Below are 15,379 nucleotides of genomic sequence, written 5' to 3'. Positions count from 1 at the left end.
TAAAACATGTAATATTAAATTTGGGGTGTGTTTTTAAACTTCCTTATTGGTCTACTCCCAAGTGCAGCGAAGGCTTCTATGGAAATTGTTACGGTTTATAATACAAAATTTTATATAAGGATTATCGGAGCATATATTAGAAGGTCCCAGGGCTTTTATTTAAACTATAAGGAGAGTTATTTTCTTTCATGATGATTTTAATATGTATGCATCAGAACACTTCTGGCAGTCTTCAACTTCAAAAGACTATCTATAGGGGTGCCTGGGGGGCACAGGTGGTTAATCATGAGTCTTGATCTCAGCTCAATTCTTGATCTCGGGATTTTGAGTTCAAGCCCCATGTTGGGCTCCACTTAAAACAAAACAAACAAAAAGACAAAACCAAACCAAAAAAGACTATAGAATGAACACAGAAATACACTGATACAGACGTACTGAATTGACTGAGGTTCCTCACTTATTCAGAAAAGTGTGATTTCTCAAGACCTAAAGAAATAATAACACTACACTCTTCATTGCTACTTCGAGTCTTAAAGATAGTGTTTGAAAACTGGGCATTTGGATGCAAGCCAGGGCTGCCATGTTCTATCAAGCTAACCACCTTTCTTAAACTAGAACTTGGATTTGGTGGGGTTGGGGTGGAAGACTAATATCCAGGATATTAGTTTTGGCGGGGTGAAGGGGTCAGATATGATACCTTCATCTGACGTCAGATGAAGGTATCATCCATTATTAGTAGCATTTTTTTTTTTGAAAGATTAACTGATGCAAGGTAATCTGAATCTGCGACAACTGGCTTAGAGAACTAATTAAGAGCTACAAACCATCACTCCTCAAACTATTAATGACGCTATAACTTAATAATCACTTGTGAGAAAATAGAAACAAACTCAAGGAAAAAAAAAAAAAAACATTCCGCATCTAGGATCTGTCCACTGTCAATTGTATCTTCCCAGAAATAAAGAGGTCACAAGCTATGGGAGGCTACAGTGGGACAAGTGAACATCTTGAGGTCCCTAGAAGATTTGCTATATATGCAAAACGTGAGAGCATAAAAAGATATTTGAAAGCTAGGATGGAGTACGAGATTCTTTGATATACTTATTCTAATCCTGACCCCCCCCAAAAGATATCAATGTCTGACTGTGGTACCCCGAGTTCTCAAACACAAAGGGATAGATTGGCCACAAACGTGGTTGGCTAATGAACATAGCCCTATAGCTGGCATTTGCCGTTACTTTGGCACTAATGTGGTCTAGTAACAGATGCAACTGTAATTTGTGACTCATTTGCTACCCCATTACTGCTTAATGAAATCTAACATATCACATTAACAATACGGATAAACACTCATTCTTGATATGTGGCATTTGGCTGTTTTCATTACCACTGTAATTAACACTTGAAATATTATTTCAATAAATATTTAAAGTACTTTAAAAATGGTCAGGGTAATCATGACACAGACAGAAAACATAAAGCAAATGTGTGAATTTCAAACTCGGAGTATCTGAGTCCCCGTGGTGTTATCTACAGGGCAGTACCTATGGGAAGGGAATTGGTTTCAGGCACAATTTCGACTTTACAGCATTCAAACCTAAAGTCTGCCTGTATTACTTTGCACTCATTAAAATGTTAAAAAACCAAATAAATTTACTTTTAATGCAATGATTGGGAAATTAGGCACATGCTATAATGTGGTGCATTAACATTTACTTGGGCTTTATTTTTTGTTCAAGAAAAGATGTACGGCAAAATCACTGCATAAGATTAGGTCTTAAAACTCTAACGTAAAGCATGTCTTCTGCTAGGCGGTCAAAATTAAAGAGGCTTTTGTCTTTATTTTTGTTAAGGGACAGAGAGATGTCTTACGTGTAATACGTCCCTGTGGGGTAATTTAAAAAAAAATTAATTTTAAGGGAGACTCGGGTCCATTACTAGAGCATAACCTAGCAAAACAATATAATAAAACGACATTATCATAAATAACCAAAAAAAAAGCTAAGATCTTGAAACACTTTTAAAGAGAGGTAATATATGAACAATAAAGTTAAGCATTCCTTAGAGAAAAGAGAAGGTGCAAACACTGGGTATGTCTGAGAAGCTACAATAACTATATATGGTCCCACCACCAACAAAAAAAGAGACTTTTGCAACCCTGCCATATGACCGGTATCAGGTTCATCATTGAGAGCCTACATGATTCCTTCTCACAGATACGGACTCTTCAAGTGTTTACCTTGAACATGTTAAAATAGTATGTACATGGTTAAATACCATCTGTACTGAAATGTTCAAAACATTTGTTCCTTTTGATAAAAATGCAAATCCCGAGAACTGTTGTATCAACATATAACAGCCAATGTCTGACACGGTGAATTATCACAGCTGGAATTAAATTGTCTCTGAACAGCTGCTGGCAGTAGAGCTTTCATCAATGTTTGATTCAAATGTAGGGAAAAAAATCCTACAGAATGAAACATCATGTTGTCCTTACAGATGGGGTTTGTGTTCATTATCACAAACAACACAGCAGCCAGTGCCAGACAATATCCCTTATCTGGGCCGTCTTCTTGGTGAGAGAGAGGATGGTCACTGGAAAAAACGATTCATCCACGAATACCCTTAATTCTTAATTCCTCATTTTTTCTACTAATTTCTCCAAGTTAATTTCTTTCGTACCACTTGCTTCCCTGTACCGAGATCATTTACAAAGCCATTATGATTTTCATCCTCTGGGGTCAAGTTAGTTCAGTTTCCTATATTTGAGAATGTATTTGGGAAAATGAAGACTTTTTATTATAGGAACCCCAGGAGGAAATGTCCCATTTGGACCACTTTCACCTGTGTGTTCTTGTTTTAAAATCTGAAATCTCACCGTTTGCCTTTTTTTTTTAGGAAACTGTTTTCTTGATCTCGTCAAGATCGAGATTTTTCTGGAGGGCCAGCCAGTGAGCCCAGAAAACAGCTATAGGACAGTAAGCAGGGCATGTAGTAAAAACAGCAACAAGAAGACGTTTGATCCCTTTGTTCTAGTACGTTCTAGACAGACCCAGAGCCCACGTGGTGTTGCCTCTCAAGTCTGCCACCCAGTTTTTCCCTCCATAGCCAAGTCTTGGAACATACCCTCTCATTCATTCATTCTATCTATATTCATTGAACACCTACTAAGTGTCAGGCACTGTAATAGGCTGTGGGGACTCTAAAGAGAAAACAAAACACTCGCTTCATATTACTCCCCTGAAGTGAAGACCCAAGAAACCATAATACTACCCTGCCACATCCTTTCCCCAACCAGGGCATCTTAATGAAATTATCTCCAGAGCTCAGTGAAGTTGAAATATTTTCTATTGAAAGTCACTTCCACCCTAAGTTTTAAAATCACCACTTGATTTGCTCAGATACCAATTTGAGAAGATAGATTTTATGTACTTTCTTATGTATTCACTTTCGTTTGCATGAGCATTTCTTTCCATCAAGAGATGTGTGTGAATTACTAACGGGAACAGCCTCTGGACAAGTGATAGACTTGTCAGGTCATTTTCTTTTCCAAAAGGTTTTTCTCGTTTCTCCTCCAGAGTTGTTACCTTGTACCACATAAGAGAGATAAATTCGATACTTTGCTTTTTCCCTGCAAGCCTTTTAAACCATCTAAATGACACACAAAACATGAACAGACATATGAAGGCAGACACCTACCTCACTGGCTGCAAAGAAAGCACTGTTTGCCTCAGCCATGTTCATGTAATTATTGTTACTCCCGAACTGAAAGAAAACAGATTGTTTTACGTTAATATGCAGAAAAATAAAGAATCCTGATGGTTTCCTTAATACTCAGATGGGATTTGGCAAGAATGACAGTGTCAAAAGATAAAAGAGTGGTTTTCTTCAGACCAAATGGGACCTGGGACAGAGGCTCTGTGCTACGTGCTGTCTGCTGCTTCTCTCAGGAAAGAGAGCACAGAGTTAAGCTAACTTGAAAATTCTAGAAAATGGTGTTCCTCATCAAGACCGGCGGTGAAGGGAGACGTACAAACATTTGGCCAACTGGCCACGAGTGGGTGTGGCTTGCTGAACCGGCCTTTGTCAGAGGGCGGAAGGCAAAGTTCCCAAGAAAATCACCTTGACACATTTTTAGAGCATGTTGGGATTTCGCAGCGTACTTTTCAGGAACAGATGTCACAAGTGTGAGGAGGTTAAAATGTGAAATAAAGGGAATAGAATTCAATTCTCGGTACTCAAATGCTATTTTCTTGTGAATGGGGTGTGGCATGAATATAAATAAATAATGAGATGAAAGAATTTTTTTTTTTGATCTCCAGAGTTGAAAACGATATCTGTGTCCATCAGAGCTGTTGAAAACAGTGATATTTAATCTCTCAATGTTACATTAAGTGCAAAGAGGTTTAAAAAATAAGCTGGATCCTATGAACACAGCAATTTTTATTTAATTCCCTAACACAATAGCCTATTCATACCATCACAAATAAGACTGTATCAGCATTTCAGACATAAGCTCTTTACTGCGACAGACCTGTTATCAAAATGTAAAACTTGGATTTTGCCAGAAATGTATTTTCAGGTTCAGATGGTATAAGTAGGCACGTTTTGTTGCTTTAAACATTTCGTTATCAGTCTGGCAATATGGAAAGGCTCCATGAGCACAATTATTTGTTGCTATATTATTTTCATCATCTTTCCATGGTAGAAAAATGCCCTTTTTTTTTTTTATAACGCATATTGTTTCCTCCCTTCAGTGCATCAAATAAACACGCAGGTTTGGCTTCCAAAGGGTGAAATGTATATGTCCATTCTCTAATGTAAACAGAGCTAGTTAATTACTTAAAGTAAAAGTGTAACTTTCCCAAGGAGTGAGAGAGAGAAAGAGAGAGAGAGAAATACAGATACATGGACAGGTAAATGTAGAGAATAAATATAGACATGGAAGACCTACATAATCCTCCCCTCAGCAATTCTAGGGGGCTCTCAGCCCCTGACTCAACCTGTAAGATCTGCGCACAGACGCAGGATTGACATGCTACACTTTATCATGTCAGGGATCCAAGAACTAAGCGGGATTTACACGAAAGGCTCTAATGGCTCCGGAATGCCGCTCTGGTCTACGGAAGCAAAATCCCACCCTGGAAAACGACCCCTAAATACATACTCACACAATGAGCCCTCAGATTCATTTGTATAAACATCTTTATAAGGATTTCTGAAAGATGTATTTGTTAGCACTTAAGAAAGACCTTTATCTGGTTTCTCTGAAGGCGTGTGATTCCAAAAACATGGGGGGATGCTTTCACCCACGTATACTTGTCTCTAGACTCACAAAGGCGTCTACGTGAACTATGCACAGTTTGTTGTGTGTCCACTGCATTTCAATACAGGGGTTTAAAAATAATTTTAAGATTAAGAAAAGTACATATGGGAGCAGGTACACGTGCACTGCTGCCCCCCTCCACAGACACCAACATCTTTCCCCCATTTTTCTACAATGTTAGTTATATGCAAGAAAAAGCATAGGTTTCTGTCTTGGAATTTTCCATGAATTAATGGTGCTAGGATAAAATCTCTAGTCCCCCCCCTTTCGAACGTTCTTTTTGGGTATTTTCTGAGAACCTGGGTCATGACGTAAATTCCAGGGACCCATCCCGCCTCCCCAGATCGCCCGGCAGCCTGCATCCCAGCTTTAACGTTATTTAAATGTAGGTTTTGCTGGGGAATTAGAAATCCATTTAAGGAAAGCAGCCTCATTATCAGAGAGTAATTTTTTTTTTAAGATTAAACTCACTTATTATCTAATAGCACCTAAAACAACAAAGAAAAATAAAATGGCTATTAAACTAAGGGCCTAAACAATTCAAAAAACAAATTAAGCTTAGAGTGAAGTAAGAACTGGGTTAGAAATCCTCTTCTGAACAGTTAGTCTGCGAATGTAATTACTGAAGAAACTACAGCTAATCAGCTGTGAATTGTATCCATTAATTAGTATTTGCCCTGGAGAAATGAGAAAAATCAGTAACAACGCTGGCACCGCGGTGTGCTGATGAGCCACAGGCCCGCGCGTTCCGTTTAGTCAAGCAGGTGGCTCCAGTGGTCCACGTAATTTGAAAAGCTCTCACCTGAAGTACAGGGCTGGAATTACAAAGCACTACTTGCATATCTTTTGTATCTATATAAGGCCTTAATTAATGGCTTTTAATTTGGAAACCCTTGGCGATCAGGCGGGAACAGTTATAAATCATTTCAAATAGAAGCGAAGGTTTTCCTTTCAGTGTGGGGTTAAAAAAAAAAAAAAAAAAAAACACCTCCCCTACAAAGATGCCGCAAGTATTGACTTAGGCGGGGAACGAACGGCCACTCTCTCTCTTGCACAGGTGGCTGGGCCCCTGGTTCAGCGTGGTAGGGTAGCTTAGCAGACAGAGGGTGCCCAGTTACATTTGGTTTTCAAATAAAGAACTTCAAGTGTAAGTATGTCCCATGCACTATTTGGGATATACTTATACTAAAAAAAAAGTGTTCTCTATCTGTGCTTCAACTATAACAGACCACTCTGTATTTTTACTTGCTAAATTTGGCCACTCTACAGTGTGGTTAAATTGATCAGGGTGAAAGGGATGCCACTTTCCATCTGATTTACCTTATCTGGTAACACTAGCTTAATTTAATTTGTTTTATTTTAAAATGTGACCTATGAATCCTCCTCTACTCGTTTTGTGTATGAACAGATCTGATTCTGAGAGAAAAAGTGATCCTCTGGGGCAGATCTCTAATATAATGACCTCGGAACAATTAACTTTAACTGAATTGTGTACAATTAAATTTACTTTATGTTCTAAGAGACAGCCACATCGGTAAACACAATATATTACAAAAAATCCCTAGGTCCATGAGGGAAGGGGCCTTCACTGCATTCACTACTATCTCCCCCCAAAATCAACAACAAAGCTCAGCATATTATAAACCTTCCAATGTTTGTTGGAAGGCTGTTTAGAAAGATTGATCACATTTTTTTTTAACTTCAGTGTCTCATAATCACACATCTTGACTGGAGCAATTTCATCATTTTTTTACAATGATATTGAGACAATAATGATAGCAATAATAATAATTATCATGAGAAACCCTCTACATACATTACTTCCTTTAACTTTCCCAAGTGTGACTAAATGCAATTTATTTACCCCAGAACAAGTTAGGAAAAAAAGTCATTATTATCCCTATTTAATAGATAAAGAGACTGAGGCTTCTTCTAAAGGTCAATGGCCAAAATCATAGATGTAAGCATGGGAGTCTGGCATCCCTCTTGCCTCACAGTATGTATCACTTATGTTCCAAGGGCCACAAAACCTTGACTATTTCACTCAATGATCAATTCAAGGTTAAGACTCCATTTTCATCAGTTTTATTCAGGGCTAGACTTTCCCGGGAGGTACTTCCAGGCACCTCATTCTGGGAAAATGCTCCTCAAGGGAAGAGTTCCAAGGCTCTTAAGTTTGAGAAAGGCTGCAGACCACTCTCCCTCTTTGATGAGCCACAGTGCCCACCACACCAGGTTCAATGTTCTGAGAAGTCCTGTAGCTCATTCATTCAACAAACATTTACTTATGCACCTCCTGTGTGCAAGGCACTGGCCACAAAATGGTGAGAAAGGTGACAAAGTTCCTATCTGGATGAAGCTTATATTTTTCTTTAAGTGGGAGATGGTAAACCCTCCCCCTCTCCCCAAATTTGCCATGGGATGCTGCTTTTGCATTCCCCCACAACTGTCTGTGGGAACACTCTGCGAAACCTTGTTCCAAAGCCTTTATTGACAATACTCTTTTATATTCCCTGAATCCTTACCAAAGCTAATATCCTCATTTTGTACCATGGTAAACTTCACCCATTTTGTGAATCACCTGAGTAAGAATTTCTAAAAATTAGCATTCCGGGTCATCTTAATTGGCTGATTTCCAAACTTTCTAGATAGTAGCTGTTCAGGGATATTCCTTGGAAGATCCCTAACTCAACCAATATAAGGTTTTATAATGTGATTTCAGGAGTCAAAACAAAATATTTCAAATAAACTAAATGAACATCGGGTGAAATAGGGAGTTACCTATGGCAAAGACGTATAAAAACATTGTGAAAGAAAGAGTCCAATTCCAACGGTTTCCAAGGGCTTATATATTGGGGGAAATGGTCACTACAAGGCAGGGGCATTTATGAAGTACATTGGCGATGATCGGTCCTTTCCACTTTGATAGGCTCTAACAGATGTGATCCCCAAAGATATAATCCCCAAAGATATAATTATAAAGCAGAACTAAATTACTCTGCCTGTCGAACTTCTGTATCTTAATAATTTCACAAAAGAACATCTTCATTGTACCTGGAGGTAGATTTGCTTTGGCTGCTTGATGAATAATTACAGCTTCGGCAAATACAATTTATGAAGGACATCAATTAAAAAGGAGCATTGCAGGATTTCTAAAAAAATTTATTAGAAACCATCATGTTCATGGCCTGTCTCACCGTGTAAAGTGCCAAAGTAAATTAATGGAGATTGTTAATTCTAGCTTGTCCAGCAAAAGGCCTGGAAGAAAGTAGAGCAGCACAGACAAAAACCCATCTGTAATCACAAGACAAAATACTCCAGCCCGATGAGTCCACACAACATCATTTCCCCTGAAATTATTTTGACGCCCATGTGAAGAATTGTATGGGCTTCTAATAAAGTGGCATTAACTACCGGGTATCAAATAGCTAAATGGCACAAACGTAATCCTTTAAAAAAAAAAAAAAAGATAATCCTTCGAATTTTCTTTTCTTTTTTCCCCATTACATCTGTTAGCAAACACCATCCAATTTGGTGCCTCAGTAAGGACATCGTTCAAGTTGCTTACCCAAATGAACTGTGCCATCGTGGCTCCAGTGGGCCAAGCATGGTCACGTGAAGGGAAGGGCAGAATCCCTCTCATTCACATAGTTCACTCACTCTCAAAAGCTCAGCTACCTACCCCCACGGAAAAGAACTTCCCCGAGATAACCAAGTTTTCACCGTTTCCAGCAGTGGTCGTCTGTTTCAAGACAGACAGCCCCAAAGAGTGAACACAAGTCCAGTAGGACAGAGGATAATAAATACTGGCGATTATCGGGTGCACCTGCAATAAAGACGGTCTACACCAAAGGTTGTGGGCAAGACCACAGCCTGGACATGAAACACTGCCAACAATGGACCAGGAGGTATAATGAGTGGGAGAAGATATACAGACGTGCGCAAACACGTCTGCTAATTATGTATATACAGTGAAATACAGAGAGAGGCTGATGTACACACATATGTATAATTATACACATGCATATACATTTGCATACATATATTAACAGGTTCAAATATAAAGCAAGATTTTTTTTAAGAAAATAAACTTTCAAAAATATTATTTGCCTTTTCCATATGCTAAAAACTCCTAGATAATTATCTCCCGAGTGCCAGACTCATCTATCCAACTGCCTACAGCATTTGCATTTGGATGTCAATAGGCAGGCTCGATCATATGCACGAAACTGAATTCCTCATCTTCTCCCCAAACCCGCTCCACCCACCGCCATCCCCATCTCCTTTGATGGGGAGATGACTCACTTCTGGTGACTCAGGACACAATTCATCCTTGAATCCACTCTTTCTGCCTGCCCCCATCAAATCATCAAAGATTCCATTGGCTCATCTTTCCGGTTATGCCCCCACGGCTGACCACTCTGTCACCCAGGCCCAAGCGACTCACCCCCTGGTGGGCCACAGCGCTCACCTCCCAGCTGGTCCTGCCATCTCTAACATGCTGTCCATCAGTGTATTCTCAGCACAGAGCCAAAGAGATCCCTTGAAAACCTAAGTCAGAGCCCATCTCTCCTCTGCGCAGAACTTCCAATGGCTTCCTACCTCAGGGAAGAAGCCAAGACTTCACAATGGCTTCCCGTTTCTTTTCTGACCCTTGGACAATGTTCTCCCCCTTGCTTATCCTACCTTAACCCTGTTAGTTTCCCTGTTGTTCCTGCAGGACCCCAGACACATTCTGACCTCAGGGCCTTTGTACCAGCTCCTTCCTCTACCTGAGCCATCATCCTCAGCAATGTCCTCATGCCTCTCTCACGTTCCGTCCGTTGGAGACTTTTCTCAGATGTCGTACTCTGACTACGCTATCAACTGTCTTTGCAGCTCTCCTCCTCCTCCACCACTTTCTATCCCTCTTTCCCGTCTTGTTCTTTTCTGCAACACTTTTCCATGTAACATGTTTATTGTCTTTCTCCCCCAACCAGAAGTAAATTTAATGAGGATAACCATGTGTTGCGCTGTTTACGCTGATGTCCCGGTGCCAAGGAGAGAGCTTGATAAATAGTAGGTGTTCAACAAACCTGCACCGAATGAACCAACAAAGAAATTAATTTCCAGATGGGAAATGCCGGTATGCAGAACTGCTCTCCAGGCCCCATCTAAGCACCTGAAATTCAAGCCAAAGGAGAAACCAGGCATCTATCCCCACAGGTTCCAGCACTAACCACACCTATGCGAAAAAAGGAAAAACAAGAAAGAGTTCTATAATCTAATAAAATTAATATTTTAAACAGTAGAGTTACTGAGCTTGAAAAAAAAATGCTTTGTTCTAGAAAATGCACTAACCCTTTTATAGAGAAGATCTAGAGGCCTGGGGGGGTGGGGTTGGAGTGTGAAGGGGAGGTGGCTGAAAACACACTGCAGGGAATCACGCTGATTTGGGTCTGCAGGCAGAGAATCCAGAGAAGAAAAAGCCAATAACCTAACATCAAAGGGGCAAGAATTTCAGTATTAAATATTTAGTAATAAATAGGACAGTTGATTTTTTTTTCCTAATTTAAAATACTCTTTTTAAAAAAAATGTTTGCTTTATTGGCTAGGTCGGAGTTTCTCAAACTCTAGGCGCCAGGGAACGCCAACTGACCAGGTTGAGCAGATGCCTGTTAAAAATGGGGATTACTTGATTCCCCAAAGTTTACTGTATCAGCATCTCTAGGTGGTGGGGCCCCACGAATCTGTATGTTTAACCAGCTTCTCAGGAATTCTAACACACACTAATATTTGAAAATGACTAGCCTCATTCCTTTTAGACAAATATGGAATTTTTTTTTTTTTAAATAAACCTTTCCAAACATCTGATGATGATCTCATGGAAATGTTGATGGGGCATGAGCTGTTTTGTTTAGAGCAACAAAGGCTCGGCTCAATTATTTCCAATATCTTCTTGCCGTCCTCACGTACAGGAAAATGGAACCAGCCATGAGGGGGACCATCGGCCCCTCTCCCAACCCTCATGCACAGAAGGAAGGATGGGAACATCTTAAGTTGGACCAAGTAGGGAATGCAAGTTCCACTACTAGATTTCTCAACAAGTTCTGTGGACCCACACAAGGGACAACAATGCCTAAACATATGGGCTATACTCAAACACGGGGGCCTTTGGATTTTCATGATCTGGACACATTTGAGTCTGTAAATTGCATAACCATCTGGACTAGTTAGAGGTGGCAAGGGAAAAAAAAAAATACCCACAACACCCTCTCAAACCCAACTGCACTTGTTTAATATCAGAAAAACAATTAGAAGCAGAGGAGAGGATCCTAGGCTTCCCAAATCAAGCTTTCTTTTTAACAAAAATGGAGCAATCTTTGGGACTGGCCTGGCCGGCAAGCATCACCAATATTCAGAGAATGAAGAAAGAAAGACCTGATTTGCCTTAAACACACACCAACAAAAGAAGCCACTTGTGCTGCACAGAGGGCTAAGTGGTCACCTCTTTGGTGTAATTCTGGTTTCTTCATGCACCGCACCCCAAAAGGCCTTACCAACTCTAAACCCAGTACCTACTAGATCCCAACTAGTAGCATACGTCTGGGGAATACATCTACCTTTCCTAAGACAAGAAGCAGAAGTAGAAGATACTCTAGTTGCTTTTAAGGGATGACAACCCAGTTAGGGAGATGAGGGCAAAACATTTCTCCACCTAAGGGCCAAGTCAGGGAGTGACACTGACCCATGACATGCTCATTTAGAAGAACCAAAAGGGAATGAGGAAATTGTTCCACTCTGAGGAACAAGTCTTGAACCGAGGAAGGAGGGGGAAGGAGAGGGCGTCCCAGGTGGAGGGAACAGAGTGTGCGAAGCTGCAGACCTACGTGAACAACACAGAGACCAATGTGGCCGCAGGGAGGTGTCTGTGACTGGGGGGAGGGGGGAGGCTGGGGGAGATGGCAGGCAGCCAGGCCCTGAAGAGCCCCCAAGGCCAATCTTAGCCACTTTGAAATGCACTAAATTTCAAGGTCTGTGAAGGATTTTGTTGGGAGGAAGAATGAGAGAGAGATGGAAAACCCAGCCCCGAGCACACAGATAGTCTGACGTGGACAAGGTTAATTACAGGGAAAAACTGGAAACAAGACCAGGTAAGACTTCAAGGCAGGCATGAGGCTGCAGGTGACTAGACTGGGCAGAGTCAAGAGTGGGAAGACTCGAATACGGAGAACACTTCATCTCGAGAGTCACACAAAGTGGCTTTGAACCCCAGTCCTGCCACGGTAGCTGTGGGTTGGTAGTAGGTAAGTCACTGAACTGGTCTTAAGGACAAGTTCGAATCCCAGCTGAGGAACTTGCTAGCCATGGAACTGTGCACCAGCCACTGGGCCTCCGTGCGCTTCAGGGTTTTGAGGACTGAATGGGTTTGTACCTAAAAAGCCAACTTTTCCATCTGTACTAATGGCAAGGTAACATTTCAGTGAGCCCGGCAGACACCAAAACAGACCACACATGTCTGTTTCGTACACTGTCGTGGCTTCTATAGTCAGAACAGGAGAGTTTTACTACTCAAAGAGCTCCAATGGCTCCCCAATGATATTTACAGTAAAATCCAAGTTCCTGTATGATGTGGCTGCTGGTTGCTTCTCCAGACTCCCTCCCACTGAGGCCCAAGCACACTGCTCTGACTCCTCCTCACTCTCTTCTCGGGGCCTTTGCACAGCCCTCCTCCTGACCTGACCATTCTCTCCCCTCTCCACCTTTTATGAAGCTTTTGGCTTCACAACTGGTTCTACGTGGTTTCCTCTGGCCCCGGGGCAATGGGTGGCCCACGGTTTGTAGGTGCTCAGTAAATATTTGTTGAACGTATGAGTGAAAGAACGGGCCAGAGAGATCCAAGTTCAAATCCCAGTTCTGTCACTTACAAGCTGAAGATCATCAGGTAAGCTGCTTCATGTCACCACTCTGAATTTCTGTTTCTTTACTTCTAAGGGGAGAAGAAAGGAGCTTTAGGGGGACTGGGCTGTGTTAGAAGAGAGACAACATGAGGTGCCCCCCCAGCAAATGGTCTTAGATGGAAGAGGCACTTGGTAAATGTCAGAAAGCTGAGAGTGAGGAGCCTGGAAAACTAGGACTTGGATCATCTGGGAAAAATAAATGGGTGATGGAAATATTTTACGTAGTATTTATTAGGTGCCTATAATCTAAAAAGATAATGGTGGATATTAGGTAGGAAAAAACATGTAAGACTCAGACTCCACGTGGCAAGTGCCATTGCATACGGATATAACGCAAAGCACACCCCATGAACAGTCAGCAGATCTCAAAGAAGAGAAGTCACCGGAGTGGGGCTTTGAAGGATGCATAAGAGCTTGCTGGTGAGACAAGAGCTTCGTCGTAGAGAAAACCACTCGGGCAAAGGCCCAATGTCATACAAATGGGCCTGGCTGACAAAGAAATGGGGATACAAGCCTTCTTTGCAGAGACAGCAGAAGGAAGGCTGAAACAGGAGCCAGCAGGCACAGAGCATACTTTGGAGAGGTTTAGCTCACACATGCTTTACGGATAAAAGGAGATTCGCACGTGTTTATAGGTGGCAGCAAGACCAAACACCAAAGTGAGGGGAAGAGCAGCCAACACGAAGCAGAAGATAATACGATTCGGAGCACATTTTCCAGAGAGTAAGAATAATGCCTATTCTGTGTGTTTTCGATTGTGTCCAGCAAACTGGGGGCATCTTTTATGTAATGCCAGCGACTTGTGAAACAGATGTGCGGGGTCTGTTCTGGTTTCTTGAAAAGCACTGAAATGATAGCTAAGAGGAGTGATTAGTCCGGATGGAAAAGGTGGCTCCTTTCTCTGAGGTCAGGATTAGACCCAGAAAGACCATGGCCCCTGACGTTTTGACTGTCACATGCAGATTTCCATCACTAGCCGCAGTAGACTGCTTCACGTGCGTTTCGAAAGGACTATGTCTCGTGATAGATTCTAGTATCTCTGCGAGGAATAATAACTTAGCTCTCATCTGGTAGAAGCACCTCAGTGCGAATTCGTTTACAGGGAATGGATTCCCCTGAAGCACACAATAGGTATCATCAGCAAGGATGGTAGAGAACTAGCCCCTCAGAAAAGTCCTCCTTGGGACCACCTTGTCCACTGCTGACTGCAACCAAGTTCTCCTCCTCCAAGCTCCAAGGCAGGCTGTGTGTCTCTCTGTACTGTGCTCAAGTGATCTACTTCCACACCTGTCTCCCTTGAGGGCAGAGGCTATATGAGAGCCCCACTGGCCACCAAGCACCATTGCCTGGCACACAATAGGTCCTCAACTGATAAGGCGGTGCCTCGGGGTCAAGCTCAGAAGTACTTCCAATTGGCAGCTTCGGTGGCATTAAAAACCTGTAACCAAACTATTTCTTTTTCTGTACACATGATTCCGTCGACTTCGAATTCAGGTGAACCACCATTAACATCAACCAAAGTATGGCCAAGCCTTGAAACAGAACAGAAAGGGAAAATCAGAGAAGAGAAAGTCAGTTATTTTCCTCATGCTTCCAGACTCCGTGGTTCACGCTGCAGTCAAATGACTAAGGGCCTCAGAGACTTTCCACCGAAAACAAACTTTAAGGTCTCTAACGATGTGACCTATTTATACCAAACACCCTTAGTAAGTCTCCTGGGTGGTGTTCCTTACACACCGTATGAAATTTTGAATGTAAAAAAAGGACCAACAAATGAAGCCAAATATCCCTCAGTGGTTTTTAAATGAAAACGTTTTAACCAATTACAGTATTTCTTGAGTTCCATAACTAAACTCTATTAACCAATGGTAAAGCTCACTCTCTCTCGTTTCAGCTGTCCCTGTAATTATGATTTATCATGAATTCCTTCATAACATCCATGACTTCTATTATCGGTCTTCTGTTCTTTGATCTCTGAAGTAGAAAATGCAGTGCTCTTCAAGTGTAAGGTGTTCAGGTGCCTAGAACAAATATGCTAATACAGAAATGGCAGATAAAGCCATAGACGTAGAGAGGCAGATAGAAGCAAAGAGGTCTGCAGATCACACATTCC

General features: G+C 41.5%; 1 protein-coding gene across 2 annotated transcripts in view; it reads right to left on the bottom strand.

The window, feature by feature from the left end:
• Window positions 1–15,379, bottom strand: part of TOX3 (TOX high mobility group box family member 3) — a 108,935-nt gene that overhangs the window by 26,772 nt on the left and 66,784 nt on the right. For both annotated transcript variants that reach the window (XM_047712027.1, XM_047712026.1), the window contains exon 2: window positions 3,700–3,765. In XM_047712027.1, coding sequence (XP_047567983.1) covers window positions 3,700–3,765 — 66 coding nt within the window. The remainder of the gene's footprint in view (window positions 1–3,699; window positions 3,766–15,379) is intronic.

The sequence above is a fragment of the Lutra lutra genome, chromosome 17 (assembly GCF_902655055.1).
Source record: "Lutra lutra chromosome 17, mLutLut1.2, whole genome shotgun sequence".
In the NCBI taxonomy this organism is placed as follows: Eukaryota; Metazoa; Chordata; class Mammalia; order Carnivora; family Mustelidae; genus Lutra; species Lutra lutra.
This window is presented reverse-complemented; position numbering and strand designations above follow the sequence as displayed.